Source organism: Rhamphochromis sp. 'chilingali' (assembly GCF_963969265.1).
Source record: "Rhamphochromis sp. 'chilingali' genome assembly, chromosome: 3".
Classification (NCBI taxonomy): domain Eukaryota; kingdom Metazoa; phylum Chordata; class Actinopteri; order Cichliformes; family Cichlidae; genus Rhamphochromis; species Rhamphochromis sp. 'chilingali'.
Window position 1 is genome coordinate 34,918,366 of NC_137931.1, and position 24,635 is coordinate 34,943,000.

The 24,635-nt window shown below is 42.2% G+C and overlaps 1 protein-coding gene across 2 annotated transcripts; it reads left to right on the top strand.

The window, feature by feature from the left end:
• The first annotated feature begins 7,544 nt into the window (after positions 1-7,544).
• Positions 7,545-13,182, top strand: creb3l3a (cAMP responsive element binding protein 3-like 3a). 2 transcript variants are annotated; one of them, XM_080877841.1, is made up of 10 exons: positions 7,545-7,700; positions 7,997-8,101; positions 8,212-8,458; positions 9,105-9,235; positions 10,111-10,221; positions 10,319-10,425; positions 10,914-10,982; positions 11,185-11,269; positions 11,616-11,709; positions 12,348-13,182. In XM_080877841.1, exons 1-10 carry the CDS (start codon positions 7,680-7,682, stop codon positions 12,662-12,664), a joined length of 1,287 nt encoding a protein of 428 aa, XP_080733967.1. In that variant the 5' UTR covers positions 7,545-7,679; the 3' UTR covers positions 12,665-13,182. The 2 variants fall into 2 exon arrangements, with proteins under 2 accessions (XP_080733967.1, XP_080733968.1); XM_080877842.1 differs by having other exon boundaries at positions 7,546-7,700; positions 8,215-8,458.
• Positions 13,183-24,635: the final 11,453 nt, after the last annotated feature.

Here is a 24,635-nt window from a genome sequence, read left to right on the forward strand (position 1 = left end):
CATGAGGAATCAGGGAATGAATCAAACAGCTCCTGCCTCACATTTCACATCTGCGAGCCAGGGTACTGTATAACAGCTCAATCATGCATATTCTTCCAGTATGTGATCTTTTTTCAGGGAAACTGAAATTTTTTTTCCTGGATGTTTATCTCTAATTATGCTTCTCACTTGGGAGGTCAGTGTGACAGTTCCTGTCAGCCTGGCATTTACAGTAATGATTGGCATTTGGTCTTCTTGGTCTATATATCTCAGTAACTGTGTTATTCACAGACTCATTACCATATTTTTCCCTGTGGCTCTCAATTAGGAATATGTTGTCTCCTGACCCCCTTTTTTTCAGATTTCCTGGAATGGGAAACAAAAGAAGAGTGGAGAATTCAAATGGGGAATTAACAGTGCTCTGTGAAATGTCATAAACTCATAAGTATTTGGCAGTTCATTCATCATGCAAGGTTAGACACAGGGTTTACGTTGTCAAATCATGATCTTTTCCTAACACATTACAAGCATAAGTGAAAACAAAAGTAAACTGCAGGAAACTCGTACTCTAATCTGCTGGCTGAAAATCGAGCTTTGGGGCCGACCAAAAGCCCTCTGATGACACAGACTGGGTAACTACAGTTAAACTGAAAACGATACTCAAATGCTTGCTTGGGTTATTTCAGACAGCAGGAATGAAAGACATACATGAAGGTTTAGTCAGAGGATTTGATTCATCTGTTACTCTCTGAGGATGCTGATGCCGATATGAAACTGCAGACGCAGGGAGGCCCTACTTTAATTGTTTTCTACTGTACACTACTTATTCTGCGTTGGATTTTTTTCTGTATCAACTTGTAGGTTAATTAGTGTTTTTGCCCTTTGGAACCATCCTTATTCAGATAACAAAGCAATGATGATTATGTAATATGTCTTTTATGAAATCCCAATAGACTGCTCCCTGAAAGTCTCTGACTTTGTGCTGTGTCAGACAGCTAGTTTATCTTACTCATCAAAGGCAGCACACTGACTTGGCTGTGTTTTAAAGGCTTGTGCACTGTTGCTATAGCTTCATAAAAGCCTGTTCTTCTACCTACTCAGGCTCTGATGTCTGTGGTTGCTTTGTTTTTCTAATTATTAGTTGCTTCTTTAGTTATTTGGCATGCTCCCTTTATGTTCTCATGTGCCAGCTCTTATGTTTCCTACTGCTGAAAGCTTTTGTTCCCAACAACATATCAGAAGCAAACAACTTTATTGCCATCTGTAAATGCAATAGCTGACATCAGTAACTGATAAAATGATAATTACTGGGATTGACTTCATTTGAACTTTTGCATAGTGGTGTTTTAGAGAAAACATGACAGTGAGAGTTTGGTGAAATATATCAAATAGTTTGATAGTTTTATTTTCATGTTTGTGGAATGTAGCTAACATTCGTTTAGCACAATGATTGTAAATGGGTAGAAACTAGCTTGAGAATTTAACAAAGTCTGCTTAGCAGTTGTCAATATTTGCAGGAGAAAAGGATTTAAAAGTAGGACTCAAAGACAATGAAATATATATTTTTAAAAACCCTCAAAGGTAAGGAGCTAATATTCAAAATGTCCACAAACTAAAATCCAGAAACTTTCATGAGTAATAAAGAACATGAGCTAGATTACAAAGACTGTGGCGAGGAACAGAGTGATAGGATCAATATTTTGTTTATATCCTCAAAGTTCAGCATGTAGGCTACTTAAATGTGTTAAATATATTTTAATGATATTGTATTTTGGAAATAAAAGTAAATACCTCAAACATGCACTATGAAAAATGTCAGGTACATTTACATTCAAGTTCTCCTATAAATAACAAAAACAGTTTCAGATTACACGAAAAGCTGAAAAGCGTGTTTTATTGTGGATTATGATTTACCCATTTACAAATTCATTATTATTTTGGAAAGTAAAAATCACAGTGATTTAGTGATCTTTTCAAATGTGTTACAAATTTTCATAAATCTTGACACATGGATTGTCGCTTGAAAGTTGCCTTTCTAAGGTGAAATTGGTATTGGTAATGGCTCTGTATATGAGTCCTCCCCTCCTGCTGCACCAGAACCAGCAGTGTTACACCACAGTTCATTCATAAAGTAGCTGGGAAATCTCATAACAGAGCGGATTCATTTGCAGAAATTTATATTTTTATAAGCACTGAATTCCCAGTTAGATGTTAGTAACAGTTACATGACAGTAACTCAGTAAAACATTTCTGCTATGGTTTTAAGAGTGACATCATCCGTTAGTGCTGGTAGACATTAGATCAGATTATAAATGATTAAATTGGGGAGTTTTTCTGTAAATCTCAGGAATCATTTTTATCCAGTAACTTCAGAATAATGAAGTCTTTCTAAAAACGTGAGGTTGTTGAATCCAATCAGCACATCAATATTCTTACTGAATAATTACTGGAAACGAAAATTTAAATAGCTGAAAATAGTTATAAACTATAGAATAGAATAGAATAGAATAGAATAGAATAGAATAGAATAGAATAGATCTACTTTTACTGTCAGAGCATCTCCTACTCAGTGCAGACATGTGGGAAAAGAAAACGGGAGGGGAGGGGAGTGGGGATGCACAGTTCTGCAGCAATATATACACATGAATAGTCTCAATTCAAAAAATATAAAATATACAAATATCTGTTGAGGGAAGTCCTTGGATTGGGGGGTGAAACTGTGTTGTCAGTGCATGTGTGAGTTCAGGGTGTGTGGTGGAGCGTGGTCTGCAGCGCAGGGAGGATGCACCTGCACGGCATCCTTAATCACTCCCGCCGAGATAAAAACACGGGGATTCAGGAGTTGGTGTGTTGTGATGTGATGCAAGTCAATAAAATGGCTCAAAACTATGATCCTTGGACCTGTCGTGTCTCATTCACATCACAGGGTGGTTAAGGCTTTTGGGAAGAAAGTATTTATTTGATAAAAACTATCTTGACAGGATCTGCCTGCTGTCTGTTGTAATAGTAACTACTGCCACAGGTCTGTCAGTAAAATGTCTGATCTGTTTCTCCGGAATTTGTATCTCCACTTTCTATTTCCTACATTTGTCAGGTTAGAGCGAAATAATTACATTTAGAAATCAAATGTAAAATGACGGTCCCAGCTTTGACTGATGAATATTGAAGCTGGGCAAATGATATGAGAGAGTGGCCCAATCTGATTCAAAGGACTCTTTTCTGTCCTCACATTTTTAAGATGAACATCATGCTCCACACTGACACGTGTTCATGTTCCTGGGTCCACTGGATTTAAATGGAGAGTCTGCTCTTTATTTACACACTGCTATGGTTACACATGCTGCTGGAGCTCCACTAATGGAGCCTTGGTCTCTATACTCATGCACGTACTTCAGGGTGAACATGCTCAGAGTTGATTGAACTCTGACCAGCTGTTTGCAACTGTGAAGCCTCAGAGTTGTGGATTTCAGAGTTAATCAACTCAGAGTTTATTTTTAATTTCAGAGTTTGTTGAGCATGCTTTTTGGGATAGGCCAGGTCAACGGGCACAACCCGCATCCTCAACTGTGCACTCAGCCCACAAATGCATTTTCCTTACAAATGTGGTGTCATTTCTTGGGAACTCACAAGCTTCCCAGTGGTTTAAGATTTCCAAGAAGCATTGCTACAACAGAGAAATAATCAGCCAAATAAACTTTCTTACTTTCTGGGCTGAGTTTAGCACCTAAAGGTCCAGAACTCATACATAATAAGAGTGGTTGCACAGGCAGAGCAGCCATGGAGTTATTGGAAGGTTATAAAGTATGATAATTGGAAGGTTGATAGTTCGATCCCCAGCTGCTCCAGTCTACATGCCAGAGTATCCCTTGGGCAAGATACTGAACACTAAGACGCTCTCCAGTGCATTGATCAGAATATGTGTGGATGTTTTAATATAAAGCACTTTGATGTATAAAAAAGTGTGAGTGTGGGTGAATGAGGCATATTGTATAAAGAGCTTTGTTGTGCTGGTAGAAGAAAAAAACAGTATCTAAGTCCATATCAAACTCTTATCAATATCAGTCCATTTAACATGACAGCTGTACCCCCTAAAGTCACCTACTGTATCCAAGAATAACAGCACAATAATTTTCAGTCAGTGTCTTTTTTTGTACTTGTACTTTTTCTTTAAAATATGTTGGAAAACACAGAACTAACCAGTTTTGTATTTTTCTTATTCTGCCAGTTTTGAAAATGTATCGTGGCCTCGTTCTAACTGTAAAATTCAGATTTTATAAAAAAATTGTGGTCTGGTTTTTTGGTGAAAACTAAATTACAGCCTTAAACACATCAGGCAGAAAATAAAGCCACAGTGCAAACGGTTTCCCCGCAATTACATTTTCATTCACAATTTTCAAATGCAATCATGGTTTAAACATCCTTTCCACCCTGTCTAGTAATTTAATTTCATTAACCAGTCAAATTTATGTTCTAGCTTAGAGCACTTTCTTTGTTTTTTAAAACCCTGTTGTTTATTTCTCTTCTAAAGTGTCTTGCAGTGGAACTTTTGTTTCCTGGGATGCTGTATGCAAGCTACTTCAATGCTGTAATGAATAAAGGCAGAAAAAAATTATGCCAAAACTTTGCTTTAAGACTGGAAGCTTTTATGGAATAATACCTTTAAAAATTAAAATAAGACTACTGAAGGAATTGGTTTTTTATTTATGAGTCTAATTAAAAAAAGAACACAAGTACACATGACATGACACGTCTTTAATCTCTGTCTCTCTTCCACTGCATGATTTCTATCCTGTCTTCCTTCTCTCACCCCAGCCGGTCACGGCAGATGGCCGCCCCTCTCTGAGCCTGGTTCTGCCAGAGGTTTCTTCCTGTTAAAAGGGAGTTTTTCCTACCAACTGTCGCCAAAATGCTTTCTCATAGGGGGTCATATGATTGTTGGGTTTTTCTCTGTATGTATTATTGTAGGGTCTACCTTACAATATAAAGCACCTTGAGGAGACTGTTTTTGTGATTTGGCACTGTATAAATAACGGTATAAACTGTATAAATAAAACTGAATTGAAAAGTAAACTCTGAATGGTAGAAATCTTCCAAATTTGAAACTGGTAAGCGAAACAATCTAAAGTATGCTTATTTATGTTCTTAATCATGCAGGTCATGGTCGTTGTGAATGCATGGGTAAAGAAAAAAGACAATTGAACTTCTCAGTTTACGAAGACTACTGAGATTGGCCTGTTGGAGGTTGTCCTTCGACAGGATAGCCCCACTGGGGGCTTAAAATACTTGGGACTCTATTGTTTGTTTGAGAACCCAAGACGCATATTGGATGTTAAATGGGCTGGTTCTTAGATAACTCTTCTCTACTCAATTTGAGCACTCAAAGCACTTTATACAACATATCTCATTCACACATTCATACAAACACTTTTATATACAAATATATATAACATATATAACATTCAAGCACACATTCACACTCTGATGGATGCATTGGGAGAAACTCAGGATTTAGTGTCGGGCAAGTGACTCATACTTGAGCAGCCAGAGATCAAACAACCTTCGGAGCCACAGTCAGACATATCAGAGGGAAATGTCTGCAAGCGCTCAGCTCTAACAAGTGTACCAGTCATTCAGCTATTGTGGTAATTAGTGGGAAAAAAAGGAGAGGATGCTATCAATTCCAAACCTGAAAGTCTAACCGTATCCAACTATATGAAAATCCACTAAAAATGCGACATCTATTACCTGCAAACAAATGCAACTTCAAGTGCAAGCTCTGTGTCAAAGTACAACCTTGTGACTTTGAACATTGATAGCTGCACCGACTAATTCTGGTTTGGTAGATGCCAGTACATAAAAAACATAGAGTGCTGTATGTGCAGAGGTGTACAGAAATAATTTTACAGAAACTGTATGGGGTGTGGCTGTAGCTCAGCTGCAGAAGGATGTGAAGAGTGAAGAGTTCAGGTGGCAGTGCTAGGAACGTCCAGATGGCACAGCTGGTGCATATTTTGTAATTCTGTCTCTCTTATTTATGCAGTACGGTGCTATGACCAAAGAGGAGCAGTATGGTGAACAGCAGGCGATGCTGCTAAAGCTACACCGGGCAACGCCCGAAACATTACATTGTACAGTGTGAAGTAATAAAAGAAATACATAACTCAGAACAAGGAGTGTGTGTGCTGGGACACATCTGTGGCCACAGAAAATTTTATTTAGAAGATTTAAAGGTAGAACTTTCTATTACAGCTTGGTAATAAATAGCTAATAGTTGGATAACAAGGGGGAAATAATAGGGTAATAATGTGGTAATTTCAGTAACTGTGGTAGTTTCTGTGTCATAAGCTCGAAACAGAGCTGCAAAATGCAAAACTGTCTGTTTCTATTTAATAGCATATTAATAACCTTGTTTCTTCCCTGTTAAATCCAGAATTGAATTCAAAATCCTGCTCCTCAGGTCTTAAATAATCAGGCCCCATCTTATCTTAATGACCTTGTAGTACCATATCACCCTATTAGAGCACTTTGCTCTCTAACTGCAGGCTTACTTGTTGTTCCTAGTAGAATGGGAGGGAGAGCATTCAGTTTTCAGCTTCCCGTTTGGATTCAGGAGACAGACAATATCTCTGCTTTTAAGATTAGGCTTAAAACTGTCGCCAAAGTGCTTGCTCATAAGGGGTCATATGATTGCTGGGTTTTTTTCTGTATCTATTATTGTAGGATCTATTGTACAATATAAAGTGCCTTGAGACAACTGTTATTGGCACTATATAAATAAAATTGAATTGAAACAAATTGAACTATTACCACTTTATTACCGAGTTGTATTTCCACATTGTTAAACAAAGTTTTTAGGCTTTTATTATCCTAGTATATAAATTTCAGGGTAATATTACTCAACTTTAACCACTGTTGCTACTGTGATATTACTTATATATTACATAGTTATTACTTTGGTAATTGCATAGTAATAACGTAGAGATTACCACATTATTAACCTTGTCACCCTACTATTACCCCTTTTTTACCGAGTTGTAATAGAAAGTGCTACTGATTTAAAGTATATAAATGTTTTGTTCAACTTTCAAATTAAATTTTCCCAGAAATGCCTTAAACCACAAATACAAAGAACATGTTTTTTTTTTATTCTGTCAGTCAATAAAACTGTAACTTTTCTTGATTAATCACATGATTTGAGACACAACTGTAGGATGCACATCTGTGAAATGATCAGATAAATTAACATAAAGTTCCTCAAAACCAGAGTTTTTGGCTGAATTTGACAAAGAATCGAGCTTTTGTTTGATCATTGTGTTTTGAATATGTGCTAAAGGTCACAACTATCCCTATGTCAACAAACTATCAAAAAAAATAAGAGAAAAGAAAACAGGAGACTTTGCCCTTTCTGATGTTCACATCTAACTGGTGACTTCATTTCTTCTGTCCCGGTCTTCTATCTAGGTAGCTGTGTACTCTTAACTACCAATAAGATTACTAATATATGCTCTAAGAGCCAGTAAGGACAAAGCAATCTAGTCAGCTGGGTGTGTTGAGTTGGAGTTTACACTTTGGACCCCAGAAGAGCTGAGAGATTAAGAGCAGACTCTTCGGAAACGGAGACCTCAGAGTAAAATAGATATTTTGTTTGGGTTGCAGTTGTTTTGACAGCTTCTTTGGTGTGCCACTCAAGCAGGAAAATTATGGAGCATTACCCGGATCAGGTAAACATTTTAGTATTTCCATTATATCATAGTTTACAGATTTAAGACAAAGCTGCAGAGGAAGCCTTCAAGAGCTGGAGAGCAAAGTTCACGCTTGAGAGAAAACTGAAAACCTGTATTTAGTGTATATTCTTAAACCAACGATTTAAAAATGTTAATGTTTTAAAAAAAATCACACTGACTTGTGTGGGTTGGTGAATTGTTGGCAGTGAAACAGATGTTCATAGTATCTGAAATCTTTACTGCTGTGTTGTTTTCTCTTATATGTTGCTATTTAACGCATGACCTCTCTTCAGGGTTGTGATGGCCTTGAGCTGCTTGACTGGCTATTTGATCAAAATAATGGTATTCTCCGTCACGAAGAACCAGAACAACACACTTGGCCAATCCAGGACCCAAATGTGTGTGAGACTGTTATATGACTTCTTTCTCCCACTTCCTTGTCGGTGTTCTCTGTATGTTGTTACCTCACACATAGAGAATAATCGTTCAACTTGATGTTTTCACCCAGCAGATGTTGCAGCCACCCGAACAGCCAAACGATGACTTTCTCAATGCGCTCCTGCGTGGCGGTGATTCTGTGTCAGCCTCTCCGCTCTGGTCACCATCTCCCAGTGACAGTGGGATCAGTGAGGACCCTCCATCAGACCAGATGGACAGTCCTCAGCGCCCTGAAAGCCCACCCGGGGACTCCCATTTCTTTGGTACAAGACCACTAACCAAAGCGGCCCTGGAAGCCAATGTCCCCGCTGACTTCAGTAAGTCGCACATATCCAAAAAGTAAAACATTCACATTGGGACACATTACATTGGGTTCTAATTCCTAATATCTTTTCATGATTATTGATTAAACGAAACATTATGTTCTCTGGTGTGTTTAATCAAACTGTGGAAATTAAGTCCCAAGTTATATCTTCAAATGACAAATTCTTATGATATCCCTAATACTAATACTGCTTTATTATAGCAGAGATGAAAGGAGAAAATATTCTCATTTGCTTGAAAAATTGCCATCGGTTATCTACATTTTGCACATTTTTAGATAACCAAGCTCTGATAATATTAGCATTTCATTCTAATGACATTATACTAAATCCAGTCCTTCTGGGAAAGGAATGATAATGGCACTCAGTGTTTGAAAGTTTTTGTTCCTGAATATGAATCCCAGTTTAAAGAATATAGTAGGATATCATAGATTATTTGTGACTGTATACAGAAACAGTCAAATGCTAAGACACAGACATTATCGATGCAGACAAAAGAAAGTCAACATGCTCAGCGCCTTGCAGAGTTATCAGTATTTACACAATCGGCCTCCAGAATTGCTGGTCAGAATCCAGCGAGACGAGCACGTCTCCTTGGTCTTTATTTGCATGTGCACTATCGTTGCTCCTGTGTGTGCAGATGGCTGGAAGCTTGGCTTTCCAATGGGCAAGGCGAGGATTACACATCCTTCTGATGTGGATACATCACAGCTTTCCTCTAGCTTCCCCCTAACTGTCAAAGATCTGCTATTGTCGGGCACGTCTGAGCCAGTAAGTATCCTGTTGCTCCCTGATAGAGAAGGAGGGGATGGTTGAGGGTTGGGGGAGAGCGTGTCTAATGCATGTTTGTGGATCTTTCATTGCTTTCTTGACTTAAGAGACCTGTTGTTTACCTTTTGTGTGTGAGTGTGCATGTGTACTTTGGTAAAAAAAAAAAAGAAAACAAACAAGTGGATTACTACAGTCCCTGATCTCATGAATTCAGCAAGGGGTAAGGCCTTTGGAATTGCAAATGAAATTTCTATTTTTACTCTTGTTTGTGGGACGCTTTGCTGAATGTGCAGCAACTGATGGTTGTTTTCTGAGCCGGAGAGAAGGAAGACACAAAAGATTTTTATTAGTATTCTACCGAAGATGATTTTTTCAAACCTTCCCATAACTTTCATTCATTCATACAAAATTTTGGAGATAAAATACCTTCTTAATGTGTGAAGAATTTTATATTATGTGGCATTACTAAATAGCATTTTGTGAAGAGAAAGTTTATTAGGTCAACATATCAGATATTCTCATTTCACACACTCACACAAAAAGAAATTAGATTATCAAATAAAGATCACCATGACCAGAATAATACGTTAGAGCTTCTGAAACTTAAGTGGATTTCAGTTCACTCCAGGTATTGATCAATCTTCTCAGCCTAGTTTAGTAAGATGAAGGAGAGAGTAGCAGAATGCAACTTGGGTTTTCACACCATAATTACTTTTCAGAAGCCATGAAATGAGACTGATGAAGTTGCCTTGATAGTCTGCACCAATTTAACTGTTTCCTGTGAGGTTCATTGAGCGCACAGTGAAAGAGGTGGCCAGAGAGAAAATTTATTAGTGGTGGTGTTTTAAAAATTAGAATTTGTATTTTCCCACCAGACCCCACAGCCATCCCAAAAGTCCGTTCAAGAGCTGGTTCTCAATGAAGATGAGAAGAAGCTTTTAGCAAAGGAGGGAGTCACTCTGCCCACCCAGCTACCTCTCACAAAGGTAAACGGCTATCAATACCCAAACAATGAGAACAGTTTCCAGCACCTAGAATTTATCATACAGAGGCTCAAAACAGTAATGTTCCTTCCTTTGTCAGTATGAAGAAAGGATTCTGAAGAAAATACGCCGAAAAATTCGCAACAAGCAGTCGGCCCAGGAGAGCAGAAAGAAGAAAAAGGAGTACATCGATGGGCTGGAAAGCAGGTAATATTCAAATTTAGAGTGGGTTGGAATGTTTTAGCATTTTAACTGCAATTCTTACCGATAATAACAGTCTTAGAAACTGATAATCATTTTTCAAAGCATAAATAAGTTTTGATTATTTTGCCATTGTACCCTCCGGGCAGCCCTGTACTCTTGTTACAGGTTAATGTATTTCAGAGAAAGAAACTTAATGGAAAAAAATCCACACTTTTGGGTTTTTAATGTCAGCTTCTGAGCAGAAAACCGTTTAAGAGTGTGCACTGCAAAATATTTTGGAGTAACGCATTATAGAGCCAATTTGTAAATCGGAGCATTCAACATTCCCCGTACTCCTTCAGATCAATTCATGAATAACAGACGGAGCCTTAAACCGATTTTTGATAGCAAGCTTTCACTGGAGATGAAAACCTAAAAGAGAGAAAAAATTATATTCTTTCAACTTGTTTTTTTTTTTTTCTCCTTTCTTCCCCTCGTGTATCCCCCTTTAGGATGGTTGCTTGCAGTACACACAACCAAGAGCTACAGAGAAAAGTGTCCCAGCTGGAGAAATGTAACATGTGAGTGATCGGAGACAAAAAATCGATCTCTGTTTTTAATTAATCATTCTGTGATCTCAGGTTAATGTTTGTTATGACATTTCATCTTAGCAAAATAACTACCTTTGGCATTTTTCCCTGCTTTCCTGTTCCCCTCAAACCTTTTTTAATCCTCTTATCACGTCTTCTCTTTGTATTTTCTTTTCCCCATTCCTCCCTACAGGTCACTAATGGAACAGCTGCGCAGGCTGCAGGCCATGGTCATGAATACAACTAATAAGCCAGCCCAGACTGGGACATGTGTACTGGTACAGACATCCTCTGTGATAAGATAAATTGTCACTGACACACGTGGCTCTTCATGAAAGAATTCAGTTTCCTAATGCCCAAACACCAAAAATTACTGCTGCTGGATGAGCCATTAAGAAAAGCCAATTTAGACTGGTGCACACTGGGTAATACAGCAAGGGAGAGATACAGTGGCTTAAAGAGAAGCTACTGCATCTAATCACGACACTGGAATAAAGCTCAACACTAGAGGCACTTTTAAAGTGTAACTTTTAATCTATAAATATAACTAAATGCCTTCAAAAAAAAAGATGTAGCAACCCCCCTCGTACTTTATCTAACACTCCTTTTTTATCATATTCTCAGGTGCTCGTGCTGTCCTTCTCCCTAATACTGTTCCCAAGCCTCAAGCCCTTATCTGACTCCAAAGTCAGCCAAGGAGACTTCACTCCAGTCAGAAGTGAGTAACCTTCAGCACCAAACAGCTTTGTGTGGCTGCCTGCCAACTAATCCAGCAGCTATATGTCACAGCTGCGGAGTTTGCTAGAACTACATTCTCACACGCTGCTGGAACGGTTCTCACCTGCTGAGCTCCACAGTCGCCTCTACTGTTCTGAGGATTTGCCATCTACTTAAAGTTAGTCGGAAGGCAGAGAGGACCAAGGCCATTTATTGTCACTGCAGTTATTAAGCTCTGCTCTGTGAAGCGGCGCTTGATCTGATTGCTTACCATTAATTATTAGTTTAGTATTGAATGTCAGTTTAATGTTGAATGTGTTTGCTGATACCGACTATGATGTATTTCTTTCAGTTTAATAGGAGACGAGATTAGTGTTTGCAAAGCAGTGAGGTATAATTTCTTAACCTGAGTGGTTTGACAGAACTGAAAAAAAGCAATCATCTTGTGCCTTCCCCGACTGCTCGGGGCTCTGTTACAGGAGTCTTTAACGTGTTTAGGTTTGAATTTTGAATCGTCACAAACTTATGAGAGCACGCAGATGTGAAAATGTACACTTGCCTGCCTCAGTGCATGTCTAGAACAACACAATAAGACCTGACTATAATACTTGTTTTACTCTACGTCTTATTCTCCTACAGTCCAGTCACGGTCCCTGCAGAACCTTCAGGCTTCCCGTGTACTCCATGTCACTGAATCCCCAATCTTCAGCGAGGATGAATCAGAGCCTCTTCACCGGCATTACCCAGAAGACCCGGGATTGGAAGATTTGACCGCACTGATGGAGAAGATGGCAGTAGACCAAGAACAATCCACTTTGGAGTCCATGTCTCTCAACAACAGCCAGGAAGACAAAATTGGTCATTTCCATGTAGATCCAATTACTGGTCACATCGCTACGGTGACCTTGAATCCCCATCGCTCTGCCAGGTTACAGCCACACGCTGATGGTATGTAAGAAAGAAGGGAAGCAAAATTTTCAAATTATCCTACTCCTAATGGTAGAGCAGGGGATTATCAGGGGCTGTTGTTTACACAAATGGAAATTGGGTTTTAATCATTCCCATTTTGTCTTTAATACTTATGTAGCCTGTATGCTTTTTTTTTCTACTTGTGATACTGTTTTATATCAGTGTTTGGATTTGAATCCCTACTGAAATTTCTTTTTCTGTGTATGCCTTGACTTTGATGAAATGCCAGTGTAAATTGCTGTTTGAGAATGTCAAAAAATGTGGTGAATAGAGCCGTGATTGCGTGTATAGTTTTGATCATAATGAACGATTTTTGAAATGTTAAAGGATTTTCAAAGCATGTTTTCTCCGAAGAGTTGATTGCAGTAGTTTGGATTTATTCACGGATTAAACATCGTAAAGTAAAGAAAAGTATTAAAATAACACAACAAAATCAGTGGTTTGAATATACTGTGTACTCATTTTTCTGTATTTCCAAGCTTTAATTATTAAAAAGTGAAAACATGTGGTACAACATCTCTGTTGACACTTCTGGTTGAAAAAAGAGCGCTGTGGGGTGGATGTCAGTAGTGACATGGTTCACACAGAGGGAGACGGAAAACTGGGACAAAGGTGAGGCAGATGACCTGTTATCTCATTAGTCAGACTTGACATGTTGACTTATTTACTTGTTGAAGCCAGGTTCCAGTTGGTGTCTGTGGCACTCGCCCACCTTCTGTTTTGTCATTGTCAACCTAACAAAAATTGAAAGGTGTTCTTAAGCTTGCTGCCATTTCACCTAGCATTTAGGTCTGACCTGTTCAAGATGACATTTTCTGAGGTCGGCTAGACTTTATTTGAAGGAGCGGCCGGAGATTGAATTCTGGGATTAAATGATCCTCTCCATCCAACACTCTGGTTACCATCTGAATGGATTCGTAAAAGAAAAAAATGTGATTTCCATTAATACACACACACACACACACACGGACATTTGATAACAGAAATCCCTCTTTTGAGATTAATTTACAACATTCATGAGATTACTTGAAGCTCTTGAGAGAATGTCATCACCTGACTAAATCTTCAGTCAGCTGACAACTATCTGGAATTACTCCAGCTTGTTCACCTGACACTGAACATATTACATGAAAGATGAAGGCATAGCTTTCTGTGTGCGTGTCTGCAGACTGGATTCAGCATGAGGGGAATGGCAACTTTGTGGCAATCCATCAAAACGGTTTTGAAATCCATTCTAAACTAAGCTTAAACTAAAATTTGTCAACTGGTTGTGACAACCTGAATGTTTTTTTGTTTTGTTTTTTTTACCAAAGATTGTGTGAAATTGCACACTTTTAATCACATATTTGAATGATTATAGGACCTTTCCTGTTGCTATGGCAGCTGTCTTTTTCAGCCTGACTTTAAGTGTGGCTTTTCAGAGCAGCAATAAACACTTTGCCTTCAAACATGGTCAGATGGCACAGTATCTGGCCTAGCTGTGCTCCTTGTATATGCTAGCTTTCAGCCACTTACTGCTTTTCATTTTTACAGGCAGCAATAAATCAGAGAACAGACTCCTGATCCAACTCTCCACCAACATTTGATTGTGATGTGTATTGTTTTCTCATAATTCTCATAGTTTTCTCATTATTTTTCTCATAATTTCTCATAATTCTTATGAATTTGTAGGTGTGGTTATATCTATCTATCTATCTATCTATCTATCTATCTATCTATCTATCTATCGTGCTGGGTGATAAAATATATATATATATATATATATATATATATATATATTTGTTTTTTGTTTTTTGTTTTTTTGTTTTTTTTTATCACCCAGCATGCCCCTGCGGGTGGTTTTATCCTTCAAGCTCGGGTCCTCTACCAGAGGCCTGGGAGCTTGAGGGTCCTGCGCAGTATCTTAGCTGTTCCCAGGACTGCGCTCTTCTGGACAGAGATCTCCGATGTTATTCCCGGGATCTGCTGGAGCCACTCGCCTAGCTTGGGAGTCACCGCACCTAGTGCTCCGATTACCACAGGGACCACCGTTACCTTCACCCTCCACATCCTCTTGAGCTCTTTTCTGAGCCCTTGGTATTTCTCCAGCTTCTCGTGTTCCTTCTTCCTGATATTGCTGTCATTCGGAACCGCTACATCGATCACTACGGCCGTCTTCTTCTGTTTGTCTACCACCACTATGTCCGGTTGGTTAGCCACCACCATTTTGTCCGTCTGTATCTGGAAGTCCCACAGGATCTTAGCTCGGTCATTCTCCACCACCCTTGGGGGCATCTCCCATTTTGACCTCGGGACTTCCAGGTTATACTCGGCACAGATGTTCCTGTACACTATGCCGGCCACTTGGTTATGGCGTTCCATGTATGCCTTGCCTGCTAGCATCTTGCACCCTGCTGTTATGTGCTGGATTGTCTCTGGGGCATCTTTACACAGCCTGCACCTGGGGTCTTGCCTGGTGTGATAGACCCCAGCCTCTATGGATCTTGTACTCAGAGCTTGTTCTTGTGCTGCCATGATTAGTGCCTCTGTGCTGTCTTTCAGTCCAGCTTTGTCCAGCCACTGGTAGGATTTCTGGATATCAGCCACCTCCTCTATCTGCCGGTGGTACATACCGTGCAGGGGCCTGTCCTTCCATGATGGTTCCTCGTCTCCCTCCTCTTTCTTGGGTTTCTGCTGCCTGAGGTATTCACTGAGCACTCGGTCAGTTGGGGCCATCTTCCCAATGTATTCTTGGATGTTCGTTGTCTCATCCTGGACTGTGGTGCTGACACTCACCAGTCCCCGGCCCTATTCCTTCCGCTTAGCGTACAGCTTCAGGGTGCTGGACTTGGGGTGAAACCCTCCATGCATGGTAAGGAGCTTTCTTGTCTTTATGTCAGTGGCTTCTATCTCCTCCTTTGGCCAGCCTATTACCCCAGCAGGGTACCTGATCACGGGCAGGGCGTACGTGTTGATGGCCCGGATCTTGTTCTTACCATTCAGCTGACTCCTCAGGACTTGCCTGACCCTCTGCAGGTACTTGGTGGTTGCAGCTTTTCTAGCGGCCTCTTCATGGTTCCCATTCGCCTGCGGGATCCCCAGGTACTTGTAACTGTCCTCTATGTCTGCAATGTTGCCTTCTGGTAGTTCAATCCCCTCAGTTCTGACTACCTTCCCTCTCTTTGTTACCATCCGACTACACTTCTCCAGTCCGAACGACATTCCAATGTCATTGCTGTATAGCCTGGTAGTGTGGATCAGTGAATCGATGTCTCGTTCACTCTTGGCATACAGCTTGATGTCATCCATGTACAGGAGGTGGCTGACAACTGCTCCATTCCGTAGTCGGTATCCGTAGCCAGTCTTGTTAATGATCTCACTGAGGGGGTTCAGGCCTATGCAGAACAGCAGTGGGGACAGAGCATCTCCTTGGTAGATCCCGCACTTGATGGTGACTTGTGCTATGGGCTTGGAGTTGGCCTCTAGTATTGTACGCCACATCTCCATTGAGTTCCTGATGAAGGCTCTTAGGGTCCCATTGATCTTGTACAATTCTAGGCATTCCAGTATCCAGCTGTGGGGCATTGAGTCATAGGCCTTCTTGTAATCAATCCAGGCAGTGCACAGGTTGGTCAGTCTGGTCTTGCAGTCTCGGCTGACTGTTCTGTCTACCAGTAGCTGGTGTTTTGCGCCTCTGGTATTCTTGCCAATTCCTTTCTGTGTCCCACTCATGTATTGACCCATGTGCCTGTTCATCTTAGCCGATATGATGCCTGACAGGAGCTTCCATGTAGTACTGAGGCAGGTTATTGGTCGGTAGTTGGAGGGGACCGGTCCCTTCTTGGGGTCCTTGGGGATCAGGACCGTCCGACCTTCGGTTAGCCATTCTGGGTGTCTCTCGTTAACTAGCAGCTGGTTCATTTGTGCTGCCAGACGCTCGTGGAGTGCAGTCAGCTTCTTTAGCCAGTAGGCGTGAACCATGTCGGGCCCTGGTGCTGTCCAACTCTTCATACTGGAGACCCTTTCTTAGATATCTGCCACTGTGATGGTTACTGGACCCTGTTCAGGGAGGTCACTGTGGTCTGCCCTCAGATCCACTAGCCACTGAGCATTGCCGTTATTGGTTGCGTCCTTCTCCCATATGCTCTTCCAGTATTGCTCCGTCTCCATCCTTGGTGGTGCTGTTCTCTTATTGTTCCCTTGCCACTGAGAGTACACCTTTGCTGGTTCTGTGGAGAACAGCTGGTTTATTCTCCTGCCTTCTATCTCTCTGGTGTACCTCCTCAAGCGGCTGGCCAAGGCTGTGAGTCTTTGCTTGGCAGTTTCCAAGGCCTCAGGTATGGACAGCTTGCTTTATTTCTTATGCACCTTCTTTGTCGCACCTTTCTGCAACTCCGTTAGTTGGCTAACCTCCCTCCGTGCTACTTTGATCTTGCCCTCTAGCCTCCTTCTCCATGGAGGGTACTGCCCCTTGTGGCTGTTCAACTTGTAGCCAAGCATCTCACTGATCACTGCTGCCGTATTGTAGATCAGCTTGTTAGTGTCGGTAATCGTGGTTGTAGGTATTGTCCGTAGTGCTGCATTAACATCATCTAGCAGACCTTCTGAGGGTACTTCACGTAATCTTGGTAACCGGCTACGGGGGATCCAGGTTTCAAGCTTGGCCATGATCCTATTTTTCAGGTCAGTTCCTCTCGCACTCAACGATCCTTCTCCTATCGCACTTGGGGCTATGTACCCAATCTCGGGTGGGGGTGATGATATCTCCCCCCTGACCTGGCGTCCTGACTCCTCCTTGCCGTAGCATTTGTGTTGTACCTCGTCAATCTCTAGCTGTGAGAGCAGTCCCTTCTTTCGAATGTTTGAACACTGAGCTACTAGTTGTTTCGCCGTCATTGTGAATGTTGGGTATCGAAGAATATATATGTATATATTAGGGGTGCAACGATATTCGTATCGATATTGAACCGTTCGATACAGTGCTTTCGGTTCGGTACGCATATGTATCGAACAATACAACATTTGTAATTTATTTTATCAACTTTCCTTCTGACGATGCTGTCTGTGTTGAGTGCTCAGTGAATCTGTGTTCGACTACTCCGCCTAGGCTGCACTGTCCAGCGCAGATCCACTGAGCGCTCAACACAGACAGCATAGTCAGAAGGAAGAGCGCAGGGCAAGCTAGCGAGACAGAAGTTAAGCTCGCCTTGCAACAGGCAAATTGAACCTCATTCAGATCTGGCGTTTGGAATTATTTTGGTTTTCATGTGACGTATGACCCTGAAGGTAAGCGAGTCATGCACTAAAGTAAAACAGTATGTTGGATGTGCCATGCAATGCTCAATTACATTGGTGTGAACTAGTGTGTTAGCGCAGTTAGCTCGTTAACGTGTTGGCCGTCTAGCCCCATGCACGGAGCGATCAGCGGTAGCTCGTTAACGGAGATTTGCCGTGTTGTGGCGTTAAGGTCATTTCAACGAGATTAACCTGAAAGCACTAGTGGGAACACAACGAATATGACTGCACATTTACGCCGACATCACCCTAGTGCAAAGACAAGTGGAAGCAGACAAAAAAAAGCAAGCATGCTACTAACTTTAGCCGAGTCATTTAGACAGCTGTTAGCACATGATTCTCCTTATGCTGCTGAGAATATAGCCCAGAAGAAGCGGCTAGTATAGCTTTTATTTTGGAAAGAGCCATTTCTCTGTAATAAACTCTCTTTTCCAAAGATGAGTGATTCCTCAATCAGATACAGGGCTTGCAATATCGCTAGCCCGACGTCCCGGAGCTAGCGATTTTTTCAGTCGGGCTACCAAAATCTATCTCTTCCCTGCCCGTTGGGCTATTGTAGGAAAAATATATGTCAATGCTTTTGCATTCTTTCAGAAATGTAGCTGGGTAATTATGTCATTGGCATCGGTGAGCCACTGTCAATATGTGACATATTGAAGTCGCGTTTGAATTTGCGCTTGTTTTTTTGCTTTCACTTTGCACTCGTGCTAACTGTGTATAGAGAGCGACAGCACTGATCTGTGAGTGATGATAATTTTTGCACCAATTCCTCTGACATCGTCTTATTAATCGTTAGCTTACTATGCAAACATGACAAGTGAAATCTCCCGCAGCTTAAACATGTGAGAGGTTGATCGCGCAGAGAATCGCTGAGCTTATGTGAGTGCGTGTGTAAAAGCATTTCAGTTCTGCTGAGCCAAATAAGACAGGTCAGGGTGAAGAAGTGACAGCCAAAGAAAAGCTTACCACAAAACGGAGAAGTTATGACAAATCAGACTATAAGGCAAAAAGAAAGTGCAGCTTTATGGTTTCATGGACAAAAGAATTTCTGTGGCTGCAATATGACGAGCTAAATAACCAGGGCTGCACATAAGTGGTCCGCAGGTGCGCATTCGCTGTCAAAATAAAAAACACGCACAAGGGTTAGGGTTAAATTTAAAAACTGTACTTTTGAGTTAAAATATATATTTATAATTTTAATAAATGACAAATTAAAAATGCATGAACATTTTTTTGTATCGAAAAAATATCGAACCGTGACACCAAAGTATCGAACCGAACCGAACCGTGAATTTTGTGTACCGTTGCACCCCTAGTATATATATATATATATATATATATATATATATACACACACATATATATATTGTTTGTTTATTTGTTTGTTAACCATCGTGGTTTCATGGGAGTCCTTGGGGCTGGCCAGAATGTTATACATGCTTATGAAAAGGAAGCAGGGAAGGTTCTGAGTCGAGGACATTTAGCTGTGGGATTCATCACCTTTGCTCGGCTGATTAGGATCTTTCACGGTCGAGTAGCCAGGCAAGCTAATCACACCACTTTAATTTTAAAGCTGAACTGGGTCCCTTTGCTCGAGAGCCAGGGTAATAATATTAGCATATCAAATGAAACATATTTACATATTTCCACAAATAACCCACAGTTCGACTTGACAGGAAATTATTAATAATTAAAGTCCTATAACCTTGAAATCTCCTGCATGTTCCTCCCACTCTGATATGAGAACTTGGGTTTCAGCACTATAGTAGTGAGTTCCAAAAAACAGCAAGTTATTCAAAGAATCCAGTGGCATGTGCACATATGTACATATAAGTGTAAAGCCTAAATTTCTGACCTTTTAAAAGAGCAGCAAACACAGCCTGACTCTTTATTATCCTCAGTCCTATGACACGTCATGCTACCCTTTAGTTACTTAGAAATGTGACCATCCACAATATGTTCTTAACAACTGAACAGCACAGTATGCAATATTATTGCCAGATAGGCACCAACTTTTTATGAGATCATACAGTGTCTTCCGGATTTTTATTCCTTTCTTAGATGATGATGATGCAAAAGTGTAAACTTCATCCTACTTCTTTTTCGAGCATAAACATTGTGTAGACAAAGAGATATTCATGAAAACTTGATGTTTTTAAGTTTTTCTTTTCTGTTGGTTTTTTTTTTCAGTTAGATTTACATGTTTGAAATAAAATTCTATCCATCTATGATAAATAAAGTAAATTATTTTAGATCTATATGAGTCTCCTAAAAGTTTGTTTTAGAAGAGTTATTGGGAAAATGTTCCCATTAATGGAACTACAGATATTCTCTTCCATCTGCCACTATCTGTCTTTGTCAAAGGCTGAACACCAGCTACATTTCCCATTTTATCTCTTTAAGCTTTTCAAAGCTGCACAGTCCCTGGATTTCAGACAACAAAAAGGTCAAGTGGTTACTATTTAGTCACTTAAAGTGCCTTTTCCATGGAAACTGATAAGATGGGACTTAACCTAAAAGTGTCAAGTGTGCTAACTTGGTTAATAAGGCATGCCTCTACACAACAGAGTGAAAAAACAGATTTTTGTCGTGTCTTTGGATAGCAATTATTCAGTGCTCAGAATTTTACATGCAGCCAGTGAATGCATCCAAAGGTCAAAAATGTAATCCAAATACTCTGGGCACAAAGACACAGTGTGTCAGCAGCCAATGTCGAAAACTTTTGGTTCATGTTTATGTGAAATAGGATTTTAAAATGGAATAAATACGTTCTGTGATTTGATCAGACTTGCACCCACAGCTGCCAAATATAAAAGACTGGGACCTCTAACAGTAACCTGTCACGATTCAGGAGATTTATGAATCGTACAGTTGAAATAAAGTAACACAAGAAGGAAGTCATAACCCTATAATGTGTTTCCTTTTTAACTGAAAGATTTTGTTGTTATATAACTGTGCTACTTTGGCTCTTACCGTGAGCTGAGTTACTGGCTGGAGGGAGCAATGCAGGGGAATGTAACACTTGTTCTTGTGTTTGAGTTTCCCCACACAGAATAATCCTTATCCTGAATACATTTTAGACAGCCTTTGTCAGCTTCCTTAATAACAACAGAACTAGCCTCCAGTGACTCTAGAGCCAGTGTTTCGCATTGATTACTGTCACAGGCTGGGTCTCCGACCCAGCACTTTGAGCTTTCTTTGTATTGTTCTCATTTTTTGAGATGTTGTTAGTTTTGTGGTATTTCCTATTTGCCTTTAGTTTAGGCAGTTATTGTTCCTGGGTTTTCTGTTTGAGTTCTTGCATTATTCATCACGTATTTGGTATGTTAAGTTTGTATTGTCATGTCTAGTTTTAGTGTTTTCTGTTTTATTCTGACAGTGTCATGTGTTCTTTGGTCATTGTATTTAGTTTCACTCCTCCTGGTCCTGTCATTAGATTCATGTCAGTCAGCTGTTTCCTCATGTGTCGCCACTTCCCCTGATCACCTCATGTCTGTATTTAAGCCTTTTGTTTTCTTCATGCCATTGTCAGTTCGTCTGTTTATTCTCACCAGAGTCATAGTCATAGCCTGTTTATTTTTCCACCTCGGTCATAGTTATAGTTTTTGGTCTTAGTACCTTTAGTGTTTTGTTTCTTAGTGTTTTGTCAGTTCAGTGTTTTGTTTCTTAGTGTTTTGCCTGTTTGCTTTGGTCTCTTGGTTCATTTCCTGCCGTCATCGCAATAAAGGTTCACTTTTCTGTTAATCATTACTATTCCTCGTCATCATCTGCTTTTGGGTCCTGTTTCCGCACACATCGGCGCACCCCGCCGTGACAGATTACCATCATGTTTGCTGATAGATTTAATACTGAAATATTAGAAAGATAGAATCACATCCAACTGTTCATTTCTGTTAAGGGGTTCCGAAAGAGACTCAGGCGCAGGCCAGGGTTTCCCTTTAAGCGAAGAACAGTGCGTTTATTCACAGTGAACACAATCACCAAGTGGCTATGTACAATGTGCAGGGGAAACGGGTCCGGGTCGCCAGGGTCCGTGGGAAACAGGGTTAGGGGAAAAGGTGCTCCACACTTTCTGTACAAAAGCTCCTCCTCAGTCACTCCTCTCAGAATCCGGTTCCAAAAACGATGCTGATAGTTCAACGATCCAGCGAAGACTAGTGCAGACTCGCCATCTAAGTAGTGCAGTAATCAGCTGGGATCAGCGGCCGGTGTGGTGATGAGCAGGTGTGTGGGCCAGCAGCGGGAGCCCGCAGTGAGCATCGCCGTGGCGAGAGAGAGAGAGAGAGAGAGCAAACAAACCACAAACATATTGCCCAATAGAGGATTGACCAGCAGGGCACAGGGACCATGACAGTACCCCCCCCTCAACGGGAGCCCCCCGGCGACCCACCAGGCTTACCAGGATGAGACAGATGGAAGGCCCGCAGCATACGCTTGTCCAGGACAGCGGCCCGCGGAACCCAGGACCGCTCCTCAATGCCATAGCCCTCCCAGTCCACAAGGTACTGGAAGCCACGCCCGCGGCGGCGAGAGTCCATAATCCGCGTGATGGAATAGGCGGGCAAGCCGTCCACAAGCCGGGCGGGCGGAGGGGGCCCGGAAGGAGGGCACAGGGGGCTATTCTGTACAGGCTTGATTTGGGAGACGTGGAACACATTGTGAATCCTCATGTTGCGGGGCAGCCGGAGTTTCAGAGAGACGGGGTTGATCAGTGCCGAAACCTCAAAGGGACCAATGAAGTTTGGGTTGAGCTTCTTGGACTCAGTCCTGAGAGGAACAAAGCGCGTGGACAGCCATACCTTTTGTCCCACGCTGTATGCTGGAGCTGGTGTGCGGCGGCGATCTGCGGTCTGTTTGGTTCGGTCCTTCGTGCGCAGCAACGCCGTCCGTGCGGCCCGCCAAGCTCGTCGGCACCTCCGTAGATGGGCCTGGACAGATGGCACAGAATGCTCACCCTCGACAGAGGGGAAGAGAGGCGGCTGGAAACCCAGTGAGACCTCGAAGGGAGACAGACCAGTGGCGGAGGAAGTCAGACTGTTGTGGGCGTACTCAATCCAGGGTAGTTCATCACTCCAGATGGACTGGTTGGAGGACGCTGTGCACCGCAACATTGCCTCGAGCTCCTGGTTAGCTCGCTCACACTGACCGTTGCTTTGGGGATGGTAACCGGAGGTCAGACTGACCTTTGCTCCTAATGAGGAGCAGAATTCCTTCCAGACGCCAGACGTGAACTGGGGGCCTCTGTCAGACACAATGTCTTCCGGGATCCCATGCAAACGAAACACATGACGGGTAAGCAGTCGTGCGGTCTCCATGGCCGTGGGAAGCTTGGGTAGAGCTATGAAGTGGGCAGCTTTAGAAAAACGGTCCACGATGGTAAGTATGACAGTGTTGCCTGCTGATTGCGGCAGTCCAGTTATAAAGTCCAAAGCTATATGGGACCACGGCCTGGACGGAGTCGGCAGGGGATTGAGCTGTCCAGCGGGCGGCTGATGAGATGGTTTATTCCGGGCACAGGTCGCGCAGGCGGAGACGTACTCCCGAGCGTCTTTAGTCAGAGAGGGCCACCAGAAGTAGCGCTGGAGGAAGTTGATAGTGCGGTGGACCCCTGGGTGGCACGTAAAGCGGGCAGTGTGGGCCCATTGAAGCACTTGAGAACGTACAGATTGAGGGACGTAGAGCCGTTGGGCTGGCCCACCTCCCGGATCCGGTTCCGACACCTGAGCCTCCCGAATGGCTGCTTCGATCCCCCAGGAGATGGCGCCCACGACACAGGTGGCGGGGAGAACGGGAGCGGGCTCAGTGGTGTCCTCCGAGACTGAGAACTGACGGGACAGGGCATCGGGTTTGACATTCCGGGAACCGGGTCTGTAAGAGATGGAGAAGTGGAAACGGGTGAAAAACAGGGCCCACCTGGCCTGTCGAGCGTTGAGCCTCTTAGCTGATTGTAGGTATGCCAGGTTCTTGTGGTCTGTCCAGACGAGGAAAGGCTGAGCCGTGCCCTCCAACCAGTGCCGCCACTCCTCCAGGGCTAGTTTTATCGCCAGCAGTTCCCGATCCCCGACGTCATAGTTTCTCTCTGCAGGGGACAGACGGCGGGAGAAGAAGGCACAAGGGTGGAGCTTACCGTCCTTCCGTTGCGACAGAACCGCTCCAACCCCTGAGTCGGACGCGTCGACCTCGACCACAAATGGCTGCGTGAGGTCGGGTTGGATCAGGATGGGGGCTGAGGCGAATCGTTTCTTCAGTTCTTGGAAAGCTGCCTGAGCTTCTTTGTTCAACTGAAAAGGAAGCTTGGGAGAGGTTAGCTGGGTCAGCGGCAAGGCAACTCGGCTGAAGTCCCGAATGAACCGCCGGTAGAAGTTGGCAAATCCAAGGAAACGTTGCAGTTGGTGCCTATTAGGAGGTTCCGGCCACTCAACAACAGCTTTTACCTTCACAGGGTCCAGGCGGAGGTTTCCTTGGTCGATTATGTACCCCAGGAATGCAACGGTGGAGACGTGGAACTCACACTTTTCTCCTTTGACGAACAATCGGTTTTCGAGGAGTCGTTGCAGGACCTGTCTGACATGGGTCTCGTGCTCGGATTGGTTTCTGGAAAAGATCAGGATGTCATCTAGATAGACAAAAACAAAACGGTTAATGAAGTCTCTGAGCACGTCGTTCACCAGGGCTTGGAACACC